The following is a 16,089-nucleotide window of genomic DNA, read 5'->3' on the forward strand; positions in this document are numbered from 1 at the left end:
TATCTCCCTCTAACAAAAATAGAATTGATTTCCTATTACAATTTAAGCTTATCCTTTATTAAATAAAATGAACAATTTATAGTGGACAAAAAATAAACAACCAAAGAGGGAAAAGGTTTGGTGGTGTTTGAGGATCTGTGATTGTGCAGTGTACCAAATCAGTGAATGTCCAAGTCTCATAGGAGGTCAAAATAATTTGTTAGAGTTTGTAAAGACTTGGGGTTTTAAATTTTAAACTCAATTCAGTTTCTCCTTGCATAATCCATTAGTGGGAAGAGAAAGGTAACCATAGTTGAAAACATTATTGGGCCAAAATCTCATACTACCTAATTCTGTGGGAGAGTGAGAATTTGGCGCAGTCTGATTAGGGCATGAATTTGGCAGAATCGAGCAATACATCTTTTATTTTAAGAAAGACAAGTTGGGCACTTACTGAATACTTCGTGTGATGATTCCTCAACCGCAGGTCACAACTCCCTATTGTGTTGCCAAAAGATTGTATATGGGAACACAAGATCTGTACTCATTTTGAAAGCTTGTTTTTACTTAAAAAAAAAAAAAAGGTAGTTGGAGCCTGACATTTTAAGGCAAGAGGCTCTATGGAAAGCTCTTATTATCATAAGAATGAAAAGTTATGGCAGCAATGGACTAGTAAGAGTGAGAGTAGCTGCAGAAATAGGGAATCATTTTTGTTTCTTTTTTGTCATTTTGGTTCTGCTTGCCCCCTCACTGGAAATCTGGAGATCCTGAGGATTACAGACTATCATGTAGTATTGTCACAGGAATCCTGCAGTGTTATTTAAGAAAAATAGCAAAGATAGAATGGAATTCAGTTTATTAAAACAAGTATGAAAGAAAAGTGTTGAAATCGATCAGATGTATGTCTTTATAAAAATGTAATCTCCATTAAAATAATGGAAAAAGAATGTCATAAATATGCTCATTTCTGTAGTTGTATACTGAACTAGTTTATTAATATTATTTTTAATTTTATCATTGTTTTGTCTATATATTTTACTTGTGGCCATAGAATACATTCACTATTTGGGGAATTTGTAAAATTTTTCATTGGTTTAAGAACACATTGATATGCATCCTTGAGCTTGAATTCCCTCGAAGTGAATTGCCATTGATGTCTTTTTTCAGAATTCCATTAAAATATTCATCCCTTCCATGAAGTTTTTCCTGATTCTTTTCTTAGCAGAAAGTGATTATTTTTTTTAATTTTCCCAGAGCACTTTGTCTGGATCTTTCCTTTGCCATTATTACATCTATATAATTTCCAACTTAACTGGAAACTTCAAATTCCATTAGACGTATAAACGCCTGGAGGTCAGGACCTGTCGTATTTTTTTCATCTTTGCATTCCTAGCAGTATCTAACACCATGTCTTGAACATACTAAGTACTTAATTTCTTGCATTTAATTCAACAGCTACATTTCAGCTATAAATTGTAGAGAAGATACTGACCTGCATTGGTGGAAGTGCCGACAGTAAAAAATCACAGATCTGTTCCGACATCCATTCATACAGTACTTTATTGGTCACAAAGTCTATTACATACATGTTCTTGTTTGTTCCTTACGACAACTCTGAAAGATGAGTAAGATAAGTATTAATTATCTTAATTGTACTGATGAATAATTTTAGTCTCAGAAAGATTAAACTCAAGGTCACATAGCTAGTAGTTAATAGTGCCAGGTGTTTTGTTTTTAAGTTCTTCATTCTTTTCACTGCAAAGTAATTGTCTCTGCATGTGTGTAGGGTTTGTACCCCAAATTTTTCTAATGGTAGATGCCATAATAAATCTTGAGTTGAGATTAGATGATGTCAAAACTGACCTTATCCTAAGTAATTTTTCATGTGATGGGGCTTTACCACTCACTTCCTAAAAGGTGAAACATTAGAGAGCATCCAGTGCCATTTCTTTATCATCTATGTTTCATGACGCTTGGGGACCCCTGGAAGTGTGGGTTCAGTGTGGCACTGCTTTTAAGGATCAGGTTCTGTCTCTGAATTGGCAGGGCATCCCCACTTCACTTTCATACTTTTAGAATTAGCTGTGCTTCTCTTCTTTGAAGTCTGCTTGTCACTGGGAAGTCAGAATTTTAATTTTGACTACTTTAGCTAGGGCTACAGAAAGGCTGATGGTTTGTGTGGATTTACTTTATATCCTGCAAGCTTTATGAAGTGATTGTTTCACTTAAATTTTTAGATGTCACCAGGTCTTAAATTACATTAAAAAGCAAGAACCATCAAAACTACTGGTTACAATGTAGAATGATTAGTGGAACAGAACAGGTACAAAAGATACAAAAGCAAATGAACATAGTAGCACAGTGTTCAATAAATCGACAGATCCAAAAACTGGGGTAAGAAGTCACTAGCTAATAAAAAGTGCTGGAAAAACTAGAAAGCCATCTGTCAGTATTAGAACAGCATTCTTTCTCTCACCCTTTGAAACTCTTTGGATATTTCCATCATGTTCCAGGACCTTAATCATCCTGCAACATCTAATTAGCCTTGGTACTTACACCTCATCAGAATCCTCTACCTCTGGGGCCTCTCCTATTGGAGGATGAAGTGGAGAGCTCCTCCCTGAACCCCAGTTTAAGGAAGGCCCCGAGGCTAGCCACCTCTTTCTGTCCTACTGGGCTATCCTCCTTTAGATTTTTCCAGCATGCTCCTGCACCAGGTAACTTCCCTTCCCTTCCTCCACACAAGCTTTTCAATTTTTGTGTGCTGTCTTTCTTCATTAGACTGTAAGATCCTTGAGGGCAGGTTCTATCCTTCTCTTTCACATTTATATCCCCAATATTTAGCACAATGCATGGCACATAGTAGGTGCTTAATAAATGTTTATTGCCAGAGTGGCTCTCATTTTATATAGTAAAATAACCTCCAAAGAGATGCATGATATAGAGATAAAGGTCACATCCTAAACAAATTAGAAGGGCAAGGCTCTCAGGAATGTAGGAAGGCTTGAGGGAAAGTCCCCTTCAATTTTTTTTTCTACTAATGCTATTGATTTGCACTGTGGGCATGCAGTAAGGAAGTTGTGTTGCATCCACAGAATAGTGGAAGAAAAGGGAAGAAGAAGCACCTTGGTATAATTCACCCAAATATTCTTTGACATAAGGAGCACAAGTACTGCTCAAAGGGAAAATCTAGAATGCCAGCAATTAAAAAACTACTTTTAAAACTACTTCGCTCAAACTCCATTCAACCAATCTATGTTTAATAGGCATTACTTTTGCAAAATTTATCCATCCATCTATCCATCATCTATTGAGCCATCCATTTATCTGCCTATTTAGCTATACCTATCCATCTATCTACCTGTCTGTATTTCTCTTTTCATCTATCTCCCTATCTGCTTATATATTTGTATCTACCTATGTATCGTCTATTGCAGTTCTTGCAATGAATTTCTTTAATAGTTAATTGCCTACCTAGACTATGCAATTTTTCTGTGACCATTCAAATGGTGAACACCTTACCTTGGCCCTGATGACAGAGCCACCGAGGTGGTATAGGAGCTTCCATTTCTGTTGCTGCAGAAACTAGAGAGTTTGTGCCCTCAAAGGCCCTGATCCTTTGCCTTTAGGAGCTCCCACCCACAGAGTAACCTCTTCTGTTACCATTCCCGCTGGATAGGTTGTTCAGTACATGTCAGATTCGGTGCATTCCTGTAGAACCCATTACCCTTGAGGATCACAGGATATCAATTTTAAAGACAGAAAGAAACTTAGGATTCAATTCCAACATCTTCAGTTTACAGATGAGAGAACTAAGGACCAGGAAGATGAAATGTCTTGTCCAAGGTCACATTGGAACCCAAGTCTTGCTGATTCCCAGGTCAGCATCCTAATGGCTACCACAAGGTGCCTCTGGATCCTGAATCATTGAGAAGGTGAAAGAAGGGAGAGCTACTATTCTTGGCAACCTTTGTTGGAACTTGGTTTGTAATTTTTCTTCTCTTGCCTCTTCTCCCATTTTCAAGCCAACCCCCTGTATTACAGAGTGAAGAAACCATAGAACCCATCTAGACCATCATATAACTGAAAAAGAATTCCCAACTCAATTGGCCAAATAAGTGGTCATCTACCTTTATTTGAAGTCCTCTAATGAAGAGAAGACCCCACTGCCTTCAATCTGTTTATATTTTGGTCAAAACATTATTTTGGAAGTATTTTTTTCCTAAACTTTTTTTTCATTTTTAGAGCTTTCCTGACTATAACAATACCTTCACATTTATAATACTTTGCTGCCTACAAAGCACATTCTTTGCCCCAAAGGAAAAGGAAAAAAATTTGAGGTCTATGCTCTTTTACAAAATCAACTTCAAATTGGAATTTCTATTGTTTGCATTGAGGTTGGGTGATAGGCAGTGTGGCATAGTAAGGAAAAAGAGAGAAATGGCTTCAGGAAGGACTTGGATTGGAATCCTGCTTCTCACACTAGCTCTTTTAAATCACTTAACCTATTTCTATTTCCTCAGCTTTTAAAGGGGTATAACAAAATCTGTAGAACCAACCTTATAAGACTATTGTAAGGACCTAATGAGATAATATTTGTAAAGCAATGAAAAAATCTGAAGGTGGTACAGCTATTATTCTGATTATTTGGATTATAAGGAAATTTGCATGCTTCTTAATTATACAAAATATTCTCCAGTGAAGGGAATTAGCATTTGAATAAGTAAGTTTTTACGTCCAAAAAATCTCAAAAAAGTGTATAAAAACGTCAGTGTTTTTCAGCCCCAACTCCGCTTTTTTTACTCATATTCTCTTTGAATGTCCTAGCACCAAATATTAATATGTATAATTAATAAGACATTCAAGGAAAAGAGTATAAGAAAGTAAAAAGAGAGGAGTGTGGACTGAAAAATATTTCAGATATACTTAAAGAATTATCAACCATTTAAAATTTGGCTTGGTTTAATACAGAATTGTTTATATTTTAAGGTTATTTTTTTTAGTTTAAAAAAATACTTATTTTTAACATCCTTTTTAAAATATTGAGTTCCAAATTCTCTCCCTCCTTCCCAAAGCTGCTCCACATACTGAGAAGGGAAGCAATATATCAATTATACATGGGAAATCATGCAAAATACATTTCCATATTAGCCATATAGTGTAAAAAAAACAAAGTGAGAAAACTATACCTCAGTTTGTACTTAGCGTTCATCATTTATTTCTCTGGAGGTGGATAGTAATTTTCATCACGAGTCCTTAGGAATTTTCTTGGATTGTATTGATAGAGTAGCTAAATTTTTCACAGTTAATCATCATTATAATATTGTTGTTACTATGACAATGATCTCCCATTTCTGCTTCATTTTATCACTTCTTTCCAAGTTTTTCTGAAATCACATCCTAATTAATCCCCCTATTCCTTTAACATGGAAGTTGCTAAATTGTGTGTGATCCTGACTATGGCTCCATGATATTTGAATGGTTTCTTTCTGGATGCTTGCAATAGTTTCTCCTTGATATGGGAGCTCTGGAAGGTGGCTATAATATTCATGGTAGTTTTCACTATGGGATCTTTTTCAGAGGGTGATCAGTGGGTTCTTTCAATTTCTGTTTTATTCTCTGGATTTAAGATATTGGGGCTGTTTTCCTTTAAAATATCTTGAAATATGATGTCTAGGTTCTTTTTTAATCATGGTTTTCAAGTAGTCTAATAATTCTTAAATGATCTTTCCTTAATCTGTTTTCTAGGTCAGTTGCTTTTCTAATGAGATATTTCATATTTCTTCTATTTTTTCATTCTTTTGACTTTGTTTTTATTGTTTCCGGATGTATTATGAAGTCAGTAGCTTCCATTTCCCCAATTCTATTTTTTAAGGAATTATTTTCTTCAGTCCCATTCAACCAATTCTGTGTTTGTTTCTTCAGTGAATTTTTGTATCTATTTTTCCAGTTGGTTGATTCTGCATTTGAAGGTGTTATTTTCTTCAGGTTTTGTTCGTTTTTGGTGCCTCTTTTACCAAGCTGTAAATTCTCTTTTCATAATTGTCTTGCATCACTGTCATTTCTTTTCCTAATTTTTTTCTCTAGCACTATTATTTCTTTCTTTAACTCTTCTAGGAAATCTTGCTAGGCTTGTGTCTGATTAGTATTTTTCTTTGAGACTTTGGTCATAGCTGTTTTCGCATTGTTGTCCTCTTCTGAGTTTGTGTCTTGGCCTTCTCTGACATTGTAATAGCTTTTATGATTCTTTTGTTGGCTGTTGTTTGCTCATTTTTACAGCCAATTTTTTTACTTTGAACTCTCAAGTTTGACTCTGCTCACTTGGGAGTGGGGAAAGACTATCCTAAGCTTCAGATTATCTTGTGTTGCTGTTTTCAGAGGCAGTCCGTAAGTTTTCAGTGCTTCCAAGGTGATATATTCTGAGATGTGTGGTCTCTGCTCCCCTAGTCTGTGCTCTGCTCTTTACCCAGGAAGGGTCCTTGCTCTCCTGCAAGTGCTAGTGTTCTTTTGAGACTTGGAACTGTGACCCAGAACTGCATATGGATAGCAAAGTTGCCAAACAATGCCAGGCCCTACCCCCAGTGGCAGTACGGGATCTCCTTATAATCTCTTTCTGGCCAGATGTCCAACTCATTTACGTGTTCTCTGGTCTAAGAACTCCTGAAGCTGCTGCTGCCACTAATGCCGTCACCTCCAAGGCCCATTGCTGGTGCTGCTGCTATGCTCTTGGAAGGACCCTATTGGTGTCACAGACCTCTTCTGCTGGCCTCCTAAGTGGTTTTAGTCTGGAAAAAAATATCTCATCCTCACCTTTTGTGGTCTCTGCCACTTCAAAATTCCATTTGAAGTATTATTGTAAAGTTGTTTGGAGAGGACTCGAGAGTGTTTGGCTGGGTGGCTGCCTTTAATCTGCCATCTTGGCTCCACGTAATACAGTTTTTGTTTGGAAACTGGATATCACATCTTCACAAGAAGTCCCATTCTGATGCCTGATGGTGGTATGGAGGTAAGTTTGAGCTCTTGAAAGTTAGGCCAGTGGAGTAAAAGCTTGAAAGACTTGGATTACAATCTTACTTACAGCATCTTCTTCTGAGGCCTAGCTTAGGGAAATAAAGCATTTATTATGTCTTTACTATCTGAGAGGCTTTGTGCTAATTGCTGGGGACAAAAAAAAAAAGAGCAAAACAGCTTTTTTCAAGGAGTTTACAGTGTAATGGGGAGGCAACATGCAAAGAACTATGAACAAATAAGATATATACACATATATTTACATATATATGTATGCATGTATGTACATATATATGTGTGTGTGTATATATATATGTATATATATGTGTATATATATATATATATATACATATATATATATATATATATATATATATATACATACATATCTATCTAGGATAAGTTGGAGATTATCTTAGAGGAAAGGCACTTACATTAAAGGGAACTGGAGTTTCTCACAGATATTCTGGTACCCCACAAACCAGGTACAGACTAGTGGTGGGCAGTATTCCTAATACATTTGTGATAATGCTAGGCCCCTCTGTGATTTAGGATGTGAATGCAAGAGTCTCAACCTCATGTCCTGGCTGAGATTCCTGCTCCTCCAAACAGTCATGTGAGTGAAGGACCTGGGCACTATGAGACGCTAAGTTGCTCCCCAACACAAAAACTCATCTTTTAAACATCAGTATTCTTTCAGTGATTATAAGGTTATAAATGATAGAAAACCAGGATCCCAGAAGAAACAAAACTGTGAATAAACCTAAAGGTTGTAGAGAACCAAAAGGCCAAAGATGGTAGGCATACACAGGCTATAGCATCTGACCAGTGATGACTTGTAAGCAAGAAATGACATTAAAAGGATAATCCAGATGTATTTTAAGAAAAGAGGGTGGGCTAGTTATGTAGCAAAATCAAGGGAAAATGAATGGATAGCTTGAGTGCTGCAACAGTATTAAAATAATAGTCGATGGCATTAAACAGGGTTCCAGCATGTTAGTGGGGCTATGGAAAGGTTTTGAGGATGATGCAAGCTGCACAGGCTGCAAGGTATGGATATAATGAGCTGCACTGAATGAGGGATCCCATTATTATGTAAGACTTTACATCCATTAAAATATTAAAGGATACTGGTCAGCTACCTTAGGCTCCTTAAAAATTAATAACATCAAATTTCTGTAGGAATCTACATTTGGTCATAACATTTGACAGATGTTAATTATTATTACTATTTAGAGTAACCTAAACTGGATAGTTATTCTCAAAGGCTTCATGAAAGAAATGATTTGTGAGTGACAGCTTGAAAAAGATAGCTTTGTGAAGGGAAAGGGGAAAGTCTATCATGTTTTAACTGAATACCTTTTCCCTTTCCTAAGATAATGCACTTTCTAGATACTGGTCAATTACAGTAGTGTGTCCAAAGGTGTCAAAGAGAGCATTTTTAGTGGCACACTAGCAGTTGCTGGCACCAACACTCCGACCTTCTTTTTTTCATCACTGTTCCACTTCATGGATACCTCCCTCTCCTCCACTCTCATAACCTTGGCTCTTAGGTCCCTCATGCTAGTCTCTGAATAAAGGAAATCCTCCACCATGGCACTAGATAGGGATTATATGCCTCAGAATTACTTATGATTTCTTTATTTCTCTCCAAATTGAAATTCCACTCTTGGCAATCATTAACAAGTTGTTAGATAATCTGATTGAAAAAATTAACATTAAAATGAGGTTTTAGTGTCCTACAGATATTTCTGTTTTAAGCTGAGATAGATCTTTTCCATTTAAAGTACAAACCCTTCCTTCAATCCAGTAACTTAATAAAGTCTTTATTGTGAACTGAACAAAATCATTACAACATACAAAAAACAAGAAAGAATTGTGTAAGAAACTGAATTGAATTTGTTAGAATTTTTAAAAATACAAATATTACATTAATAAGATAAGTTACTGTTTGCACTCTCTATTTTTTCCTTTTTGTACATTAAAAATGTTTTGACAAAACTTCATTAGTATTTTCCTCTGAAAAACTATTGTATGTCTTAAGTTTTAAATTTTAATAATGAAAATTACTCATATTCACAAGATGAATTTAAATCATAAATTCATTCACTTAAATAGACTAAGAACCTATGAAATCTATTTGCTCACCAAAAAATGAATAAGTTGGATGGGTCAAGGTGGCCATATATATTGGTAAACATATTGATTAAATGAAGGAATAAGCTCAGTGTAACAAGCTATCTTTCTAGCTGAAAGGATTACTGATTTATTTTGGTTGGACAAGACATTAAAGGACAATGATGCTATTTTTGACTATTCGAAGTTTTACATGAAAGAGGAAGGGTACTAAACACAGCATAAGTGAAAACAGATGTTTTCATCTAGTTTTGCCCAGGGATTATTAGTTAAGTAGGTTTATAGGCACATGACTTACTTGTATTTGTTTTTACTACCTGGGCCAGAGAAGGACATGTGGTTGAGTAGATTATTTTTTACACAACTTAAGTTTATCATGAGGCAGGTAGGTGGTGCCATGGATAGAGTGCTGGCCCTGGAGTAAGGAATGCTCAACTTGCTGAATTCAAATCTGGCCTCAGACACTGACTAGTTATGTGATCCTGGGCAAGTCACTTAACCCTGTTTGCCTTAGTTTCCTCATCTATAAACGGCAAAGAAAATGGCAAACCACTCCAGTATCTTTGCCAAGAAAATGCCAGATAGGGTCACATAGTTGGACATGACTGAAAACAGGCTGAACAACAACAAAGGTTTGTTCATGGTATAAGTCAGGTTGACGGAAATAAAAAATCTTATAAAATGTAAGAGTGGATTAAAATGCAACACATCCTTAAGACCTTCCTGAGAACTCTCTAGCTTTATGTTTAGGGAAAAAGTCTTGCATTTCCTCATCTACAGTTTGAGAGAAGTGTCTAGAGAAGGTCAAGATGTAGTGCTTTATTCAAGAATGAATGCTGATATGAGAATTAGTAAAGCATAGACAGGAAGGATTAGGAAAGGGAAGAGTAAGGGTATAATATTCTAATGAAAAATTTAAAAGGGCTGATAGGGTTGTAGTCTTTTTAAATACATGCTATCTGAGTTTTGATAAGTTAAATAAAACTCAAGTTACTTACACATTCAGGCAATTAAGATTACTGTAGATTTAATTTAGGAAAACCTTTTATTAAGGATACTGCAAAAATTATGTTGATTCTGTTTTAAATTTCTTGAAAATAGAATTTATATTTAGCAAGGAAAACTGAAAGAAACTAAATATAAAACTGTCATTAATAAAAATTTTTCTCAAAAAAATCCAAGTACTGTTGCAATCACTAGTCAGATTTAAAAACTACACTTTTAGAACAATTAAAAATTTGCAAGCTTAATTTCAAATTACCATAGCTTAGAACATGTGTTTCTTGTGCAACTATCTTAAAATGACTTTTTTTTGGAGACTATTACCTTAAAAACAAGCTATTATGATGTCAAAAGTCATCCAAGATTAGAAGAGCTAACAGTCTCAGAATTAGAAAATTGAATCTTGTAGCAAAACTTGGAAACTGATGCTTATAACAATTCCTACTAAATTCAATTAAAGGAATTATTTCAAGAAACTCAATTAGGGAGACAACAACACTTTTCTTGGAATGGAATTTTGACGATTAGCTTTTTTAACAAAATTTATTCCAAAACCCCACTTGCTACATGTATGCCATTTAAATATTTCCAGTTATCCTTTAAATCCACAAATATGCAACTAAAACCAGTTACATGTAGGAAAACATTTGGTATGTGGAAACATATATGAGAAAGTGATACGCAAAGAACATTCATGTTAGGAGCCAATACTACCCTTCCACACCTACGTTAGAAAGTTTTTTGTTCTAATTACCTCCCAAAAGAATCAAAACTGCTTTTCTTTTTTTAAAAAAAGTAGACAAGACCCACAATTGTATCTCAGTTTTATTTACTATTTAATTGCAAATGAAATGGCAATGGTGCATATTAATACCCTCAATGAACGTAAATCACCTAATTATTTTTTCGAGTGTTCACAAGCTTCCAGACACCAGTCAAATACTGAAGTCGTATAAAAAGCAGATCTTTGCCCATCTGTAGCCAGCTCCAAAATGGGACCAACTTAGAGCCTGGGATTAAAGGAAAATTAAAACAAACTGAGTAAGTACAGAATGGAAAAGCAATTTAAAAACTACAGTAAAAAGCCAACTGATACTACCTTTGACATAATCTTTCCAGCTACTTAAATCATGACCAAACTTCAAATGTATTCACATCTAAGTCATATAAAGTAACTCTGAAATGCAAAAGCTAAAAACAAAATGAAACCACAAAGTTTGATTCAGAACTTTAGAAATGACTGTGGAAGAGGCAGGAAAAACACAGGGTTTAGATTTCATAATAATATCTGAATAGACAGTGTCACACGGTGTAGACAGCACTGGGTTTGGAGACAGAATCTTGGCTTTTTCACTTCTTTCTCATTTCTATTTGTGTGACTAGAGCAGTCAGTTCTTTGGGCCCCAGTTTTTTCATCTGTAAGATGAAGTTATATTAGGTAATCTCTAAGCTTCCTTCTAAATCTTATGCTTTCCAAAACACAACACTGCTATGAAGTAGGGATTCCTGCCCTCACTTTGGAGATGAGGAAGCTTTGGTTGGGGGTGAGGTGTCATGGCTAAAAAGGGAAGGTATTAGGCTGTACTTGCTTCCATCTCCAAGTCTCCTAATCTTTCCATGATACCTAACTCACAGGTTACATTGCAGATTGTCATACCATGAATAACCTAACTGTCCGAAGCTAGGTAGTTGAGTTTGTCCGTTACAACTATTACTAGTCCCATATTTACAGATGTACAAAAACTGTTGACACCAAGGCAATTTCACTTTCAGAATACTTTATGTTTAAAGCAAGGTGCAAAAAGAGCTCTGACCATATTAATCTCATTCTATGTAACTAATTATGGGACATGTACTGTTATATCCATTTTATAAATGGGAACACCAAGGCACCTAAAATTAAAGTATAATGCAATTAATTAATTGTTTAAGGAATGCAAATGGCTAAAGACATTCATGGGGTTCCCTGTCACTCCAAGAAACCTTACTTACTGTCTAAGGGTAAGAGTGTTCGGAAGTGACAGGAGTTCATCCACAGCTTTCTTTACTAGGTCAGTGAGAAGAGTCCCTGACTGTATAGTTTCCCAGGTCACCAAGAGAATGCAATAGTTCTTCCACGCGAAGGAGAGGTGTTTGCGCACATGGCCTGAGAGGAGAGTATATGGGCAATATTCCTGATCCACAATCTCCTAATTAGAGGCGGGAAAAATTTCCTAAGCAATGTGACCCATGATCTAGCCTTGTAGCAGAGAAAGGAGATTTTCTTGGATTGGATATTGCCAGCCATGCAGATTACCTGGAAAGCAACTCCAAGTTGAAAGACAACTGCCAATGTGTCAGCTGCTGCTGCTACTGCTGGGCAACAAGGAGCTAAGGCAACAAAATGGGGGAGCATAAGACCTGCACTTAGTCTGCTCCCACTACCATGCAAGATTTGGACAGTAGAAGTGGTAGAAGTGGAAAGGGTTTGACCCTCGAGGAGCCAAAAAAATGTTTGCTCATAAGTGAAGTCCAAAAGAGAGTCCTATGTGACTAGAAAACATATTGGAGGGCTCTGAAGAGCACTAGAGATTCATTGGAATGCTGGTACACTGCCCTGCTGACAACTAATTTGGTTCCTTTGGAGGGGAAACTATTTTAGGTGCTTTCTCTGTTTACAAACTTCTGTGAGTCCTCTGCATCTTTTGCATTTTCTGTAGAGGAAATAAGGCTATTCTATACTTGTTCTATTATCTTGAGTACATGTATGGAAGAGGGAGACTTTTTACCCAAATATGTGAAAAGCCAAGTATAAGCTATATTTGGAAATTTCCCAGCATAACTTCTATGTGGAGGCAGCATAGGCCAAAGAGAGAAAAGGGTCAGCCCTCCTGAGATCATACTGTCCATGTGACCTCAGAATGGGCCATATAGGTTACATGGCCATGGGCTACAATTTGTATTCATTTTTTAATACACTTTGGATTGGCTTATTTGTGGATGTTATTTTTCCACAAAGTTCCTTGGGGGCAAGAACGTTTTGTTTTTTTGTCTCTGGATTCCTGGTGCCTAGCACAGTGTCTGGCTGGAAGGAGGCACTTAATAAACACTCATTGAATTGAACTGAAAATGAAGGCATGGGTGATGAAAACACACCTCTACTTCTCCTACCTCTTTAAAGCAGAGGGATTAGTTCAAACTCTAAGTAAACTAAGACATCTGTTCTAGAATACCCTGGGGAGGCACAGGATGATTCTGGAAATCTATAATCTGGAGAACTTTGTGAAGATGGGACTAATATTTGGACTGAGCAGACCTTTCAGATATGGAATTAACCTGATAGCCAGGTAAGATATCCTTTTGGAAAGGACAGGAATGAAATGAGAAGATAACATTCATTCAGGCATTCAGTCATCTGATTTTGTTTGCTGTTTTATAAGCTTTAAAGGAGATACAGCTTACAAAGCAAGTTAATGTCTGGATAAGCCAAAGACACTTATAATTACCTCCTTGTAAATGGTTATACAGTAAGTTATTGGAGGCCCAGCCTGGCACTCTATCAGGTAAATGGCATACAAGTGTAAACAAAATCACTATAGACCAGAGTATTTATGGACTGAGAGGCAGTATGACATGAGTGGATAGATGGAGGGCTGCCCTCAGAATCAAAACTACTTGGGTTAAAATCTTTCTTCTGACACATCCTGGCTAAAAAGCCATGGGGAAAAAAAAATCACTTAACTTCTCACTGTCCAGGAAACTTTCTAATCCTATAAATTTAGAAACGTTTCAGATCTACATTGATAGAGGCAGTTTCCTCACCCAGGTGCTCTCTACATTAATGAAATTACAGAGGAGATGTACAAAACACTTTTTTTTTTCAGATACGGTATATGTATGAGATAAAAAGAAGCAGCTCTGAATAGATTTTGAAAGTATATACATGGAGCAGGGCCACAGATTTATCCACTTTTCAATACCCTCTAAGTATCAGATACATAAAAGATGCCCATTAAATATCTCTAGAATGAGTCAAATAAACATAATACTAACCAAAAGCACTCTCTATCCTTAAAGATTCTATGCTATTCTGCTAACTTTTGACAAGTATGGTACCTTTTCGGATATTTATTAAGTGAGCCATGGCTCTTTTCTTGGCTAAGAAAAGGCACCTCTCCTACTGTGTAAGGGAAAGAAGCAGGAACTACAAAAACTGGCAGAAAAAGCATAAAATGGCTTTTCCATGGAGTTGGTCCACTGATGTAGAAAGTTCACTAGGTCCTGATAACAACAGGGAAAGGGAAGAGATCTTAAAATTCTCTTTTGACTTGGAATGATTTTAGATCACTTGTCCTATAAACAATTCACACTTACCGTCAATCTCAGTCCAGTTGACAGCAACTTCGGCTATCGGAATTTTAAAAAACTGTGCGATATAAAGAAGTTCTACATCAAATGCCCTGAAATAGACAAATTAAAAAAAAAAAGCAAGTTGGGTTGTAATGAGATCTGTCATGTGACATCATTAAAATTAGCCTGCTCAGCAGTTGTGCAATTTATGCAGTTGCTCTGAAGGTCAGACCCATAAACAATGAAATTTATAAAAAGCTAAGCTATGAAGGAGACAAAATGACTTGAGGATCTGAGTGTGATCCAGTTAAATGAGAAACTGAGAGTCCTGATGAGAAATCAGAGCATTTGGAAAATTTGAAAGAGAGAGTCTTAAATTCAACCCTGTGGTTTTAAAGAATTGTTTAACCTAAAGCATCTGAGACAGATGGTTGTCAATTCTAACTGTGAGATGTTCAGGTAAAACTGAGAGCCTGTTTCGGGTTTAATCAACAACCTAATACTGAGGGATGACAGTCTCAAAGAAGCCCTCAAACAGAAGGCTCACCAGCCTGTGAATGCTTAGGTAATTTCTGCTGCCACTGCTCAGGGAATCAAGATTTCTCCTCCAAAGGTCATGCTCCTGGGTTCCCTCTCTGATGGCCTCATCTCCCCTATTGTGGCAGTGAGGTGGTACAGTGGATAGAGTCCTGGGCCTGGAGTTAGGAAGACCAGAACTCAAATTCAGCCTTAGGCTTCTCCTAGCTGTGTGAACCTGGGCAAGTCAATTAACCCCTGTCTTAGTTGCCTCAACTGTAAAATGGGGATGATAATAGCATCCAACTCATAGTTGTTGTGAAGACCAAATGAGATGATATTTGTAAAATTAATTAGCATTAATTAATTAGACATTAATTAGCACTCACTCTCATGTTGTTTCCTTGGGTCTTGCCATAGAATTTCTCCTGTTCATAAGCGCACAGTCCAAGGTAAAAATAAATGAGAAAGCATTCTCTACGGTCCCTTAATCCTTCTACATATTAAAAAATTTAAGTTCTCAACAAGAAACAGGTTTCTTCCCATCTCCACTCTTACATTTCCATGAATGGCATAAGCTTCTGCCTACTCTTCTAAGTCTTACTAAAGATTAAAAAAAATAAAGTGATGCTTTATTACTCTGGTTCAGACAGACTGGTTTTAGTCTCAATCCACATAGAATTTGGGGGGAGGTTTCCTTCTCTCCCTTTAAGGGCCTTGCCTCTCCCTATCCTGTTCAAATTCTAATTATGTAACTAGCCCTAAAATGAGGTAGTTGAATAATTCAGGATAAAAATTATTTTAAGCTCACTTAATACATTTTCTTATCCTACTTAAATATCTAGCTAAGAAGGTAGAACCACCTAAAAAGAGGGTGCTTTGTGTTTTCCAAAAGGAAATATAAAAAATTCTGTTAAATAGGATTGACAGTTTTGAGAAAGGGAAACTCAACGTTAAGCTCTGTGTTTCACCCTGAAGTCTCTCCATTATTCCTTTGTTTTCTATTTCATAAGAACATACTATAAGAGAAGTGTTAGTTGTTGGGATGAGATAGGTTTTCTGATAGCTGAATTACTTGAACAGGATTTTCAATGTTAAATAACTTTCTAAGGACTGCAT

General features: G+C 36.3%; 1 protein-coding gene across 1 annotated transcript in view; it reads right to left on the reverse strand.

Moving 5' to 3' along the window:
* Nucleotides 1-10,937: 10,937 nt before the first annotated feature.
* The window catches only part of ALG5 (ALG5 dolichyl-phosphate beta-glucosyltransferase), a 45,438-nt gene continuing 40,286 nt past the window's right edge, over nt 10,938-16,089 (reverse strand). The window contains exons 9-10 of the mRNA XM_072610387.1: nt 14,479-14,564; nt 10,938-11,135 (exon numbers count right to left, since the gene is read on the reverse strand). Coding sequence (XP_072466488.1) covers nt 11,020-11,135; nt 14,479-14,564 — 202 coding nt within the window. The 3' untranslated portion in view covers nt 10,938-11,019. The remainder of the gene's footprint in view (nt 11,136-14,478; nt 14,565-16,089) is intronic.

This window comes from Notamacropus eugenii, chromosome 5, assembly GCF_028372415.1.
Source record: "Notamacropus eugenii isolate mMacEug1 chromosome 5, mMacEug1.pri_v2, whole genome shotgun sequence".
Lineage (NCBI taxonomy): Eukaryota > Metazoa > Chordata > Mammalia > Diprotodontia > Macropodidae > Notamacropus > Notamacropus eugenii.